Raw genomic sequence first — 1,384 nt, forward strand, 5'->3', positions numbered from 1 at the left:
TCAGGGTTTTTCACTAATCTCATAGCACTTTGGGTTGTCCATTTGTAGGACTGGTATTGTAGAAATACACTGTAATTCTCTTAAAAGATTACCTAACCAAATGGCCACCTTTGCAGCTTGACTAGCTGCAACAAATTCAGCTTCAGTAGTTGAAAGAGCAATGCAGTTTTGTCGTTGGCTCCTCCATGAAACAGCACCACCATTGGATAGGAAAATCATTCCTGAAGTGGATCTTCTCGAAAGAGGATCTCCTGCATAATCAGAGTTAGTATAACACTGAAGAGTAATCTGAGAATCTTTCTTACTTTGGAACAGAATCCCACATTTTTCAGTTCCTTTCAGGTAACGCATAATTCTTTTGGTCATATTCCAGTGCACCTGCTGAGGCTTGTCTAAGACCTGAGATAACACTCCAACTGCATACGATATATCAGGCCTGGAAACAATTGCTAAGAACATCAAGCTACCAATAGCTTCACGATAAGGCACAACAGCTGGGAGGGGTTCTGATTGATCAGTGGTAATACTACCTTTTTCCATTGGAGTACTTACTGAATTGCACTCATTCATTTCAAACCTATTCAAAATTTTCTTACAGTAAGCTTCCTGGTGTATAAATATACCACCATCATCAAGGCATTCAATTTGCATACCTAGAAAGTAGTTGGCCTTACCAATCACAAAACTAAAATCACTTTTAAGTTTCTATAAGAATTGTTTTACAACACTTTCATCTAGCGATGCAATAATTCCATCATCAACATACACAATGAGATAAATTGATTTCTCATCATTCAAAAACAAACAGGGATCTGAGTTTGATTGTTTCAAACCACAATTCACAGCGAAACTTTTAAAGAGTTCATTCCAAACTCTTGGAGCTTGCTTCAATCCATAAATGCTCTTGAGCAATATACAGACTTGTTCAGTGTACCATCTTCAAAGCCCTCAGGCTGATACATGTAAATATCTTCTTGCAAATCTCCATAGAGAAATGCAGTTTTGACATCAAATTGAATTAGTTTCAGCTTATTAAATGCAGCAATACTGAGTACTGTTCTGATGGTATCCCAACGCACAACAGGACTAAAGGTTTCTTTGAAATCAACACCAACTTTTTGGCTGTAGCCTTTGGCGACGAGGTGTGCTTTAAAACGCTGAACAGTCCCATCAGTATTTTTCTTTACTTTATAAGCCCAGCGACTAGCAATCGCTTTTCTGCCTTGAGGTAGATTCACAAGCTTCCAGGTATTGTTGGCTTCTAAAGAACTCATCTCTTCTTTCATAGCTGCAAGCCACTCATTGCTTTCTTTTGAAGCAATAGCCTCTTTATATGTTTCAGGCTCTGTATATTCAGCTAGAAGAACACAATTGTCATATCTTG

At 38.1% G+C, this 1,384-nt stretch overlaps 1 protein-coding gene across 1 annotated transcript; it reads right to left on the reverse strand.

Moving 5' to 3' along the window:
• LOC147816006 (uncharacterized) lies at positions 1-651 on the reverse strand. The gene has a single exon (XM_087156689.1). It carries the CDS (start codon positions 649-651, stop codon positions 1-3), a length of 651 nt encoding a protein of 216 aa, XP_087012815.1.
• Between the last annotated feature and the right edge of the window lie 733 nt (positions 652-1,384).

Source organism: Parasteatoda tepidariorum, chromosome 2, assembly GCF_982258835.1.
Source record: "Parasteatoda tepidariorum strain Cologne lab strain chromosome 2, Ptep-v5.0, whole genome shotgun sequence".
Taxonomy (NCBI): Eukaryota; Metazoa; Arthropoda; class Arachnida; order Araneae; family Theridiidae; genus Parasteatoda; species Parasteatoda tepidariorum.

Bases quoted from the DNA above. Each gene is read 5' to 3' on its own strand.
- LOC147816006 (XM_087156689.1), bottom strand. From the start codon at position 651: ATGCAAATTGAATGCCTTGATGATGGTGGTATATTTATACACCAGGAA.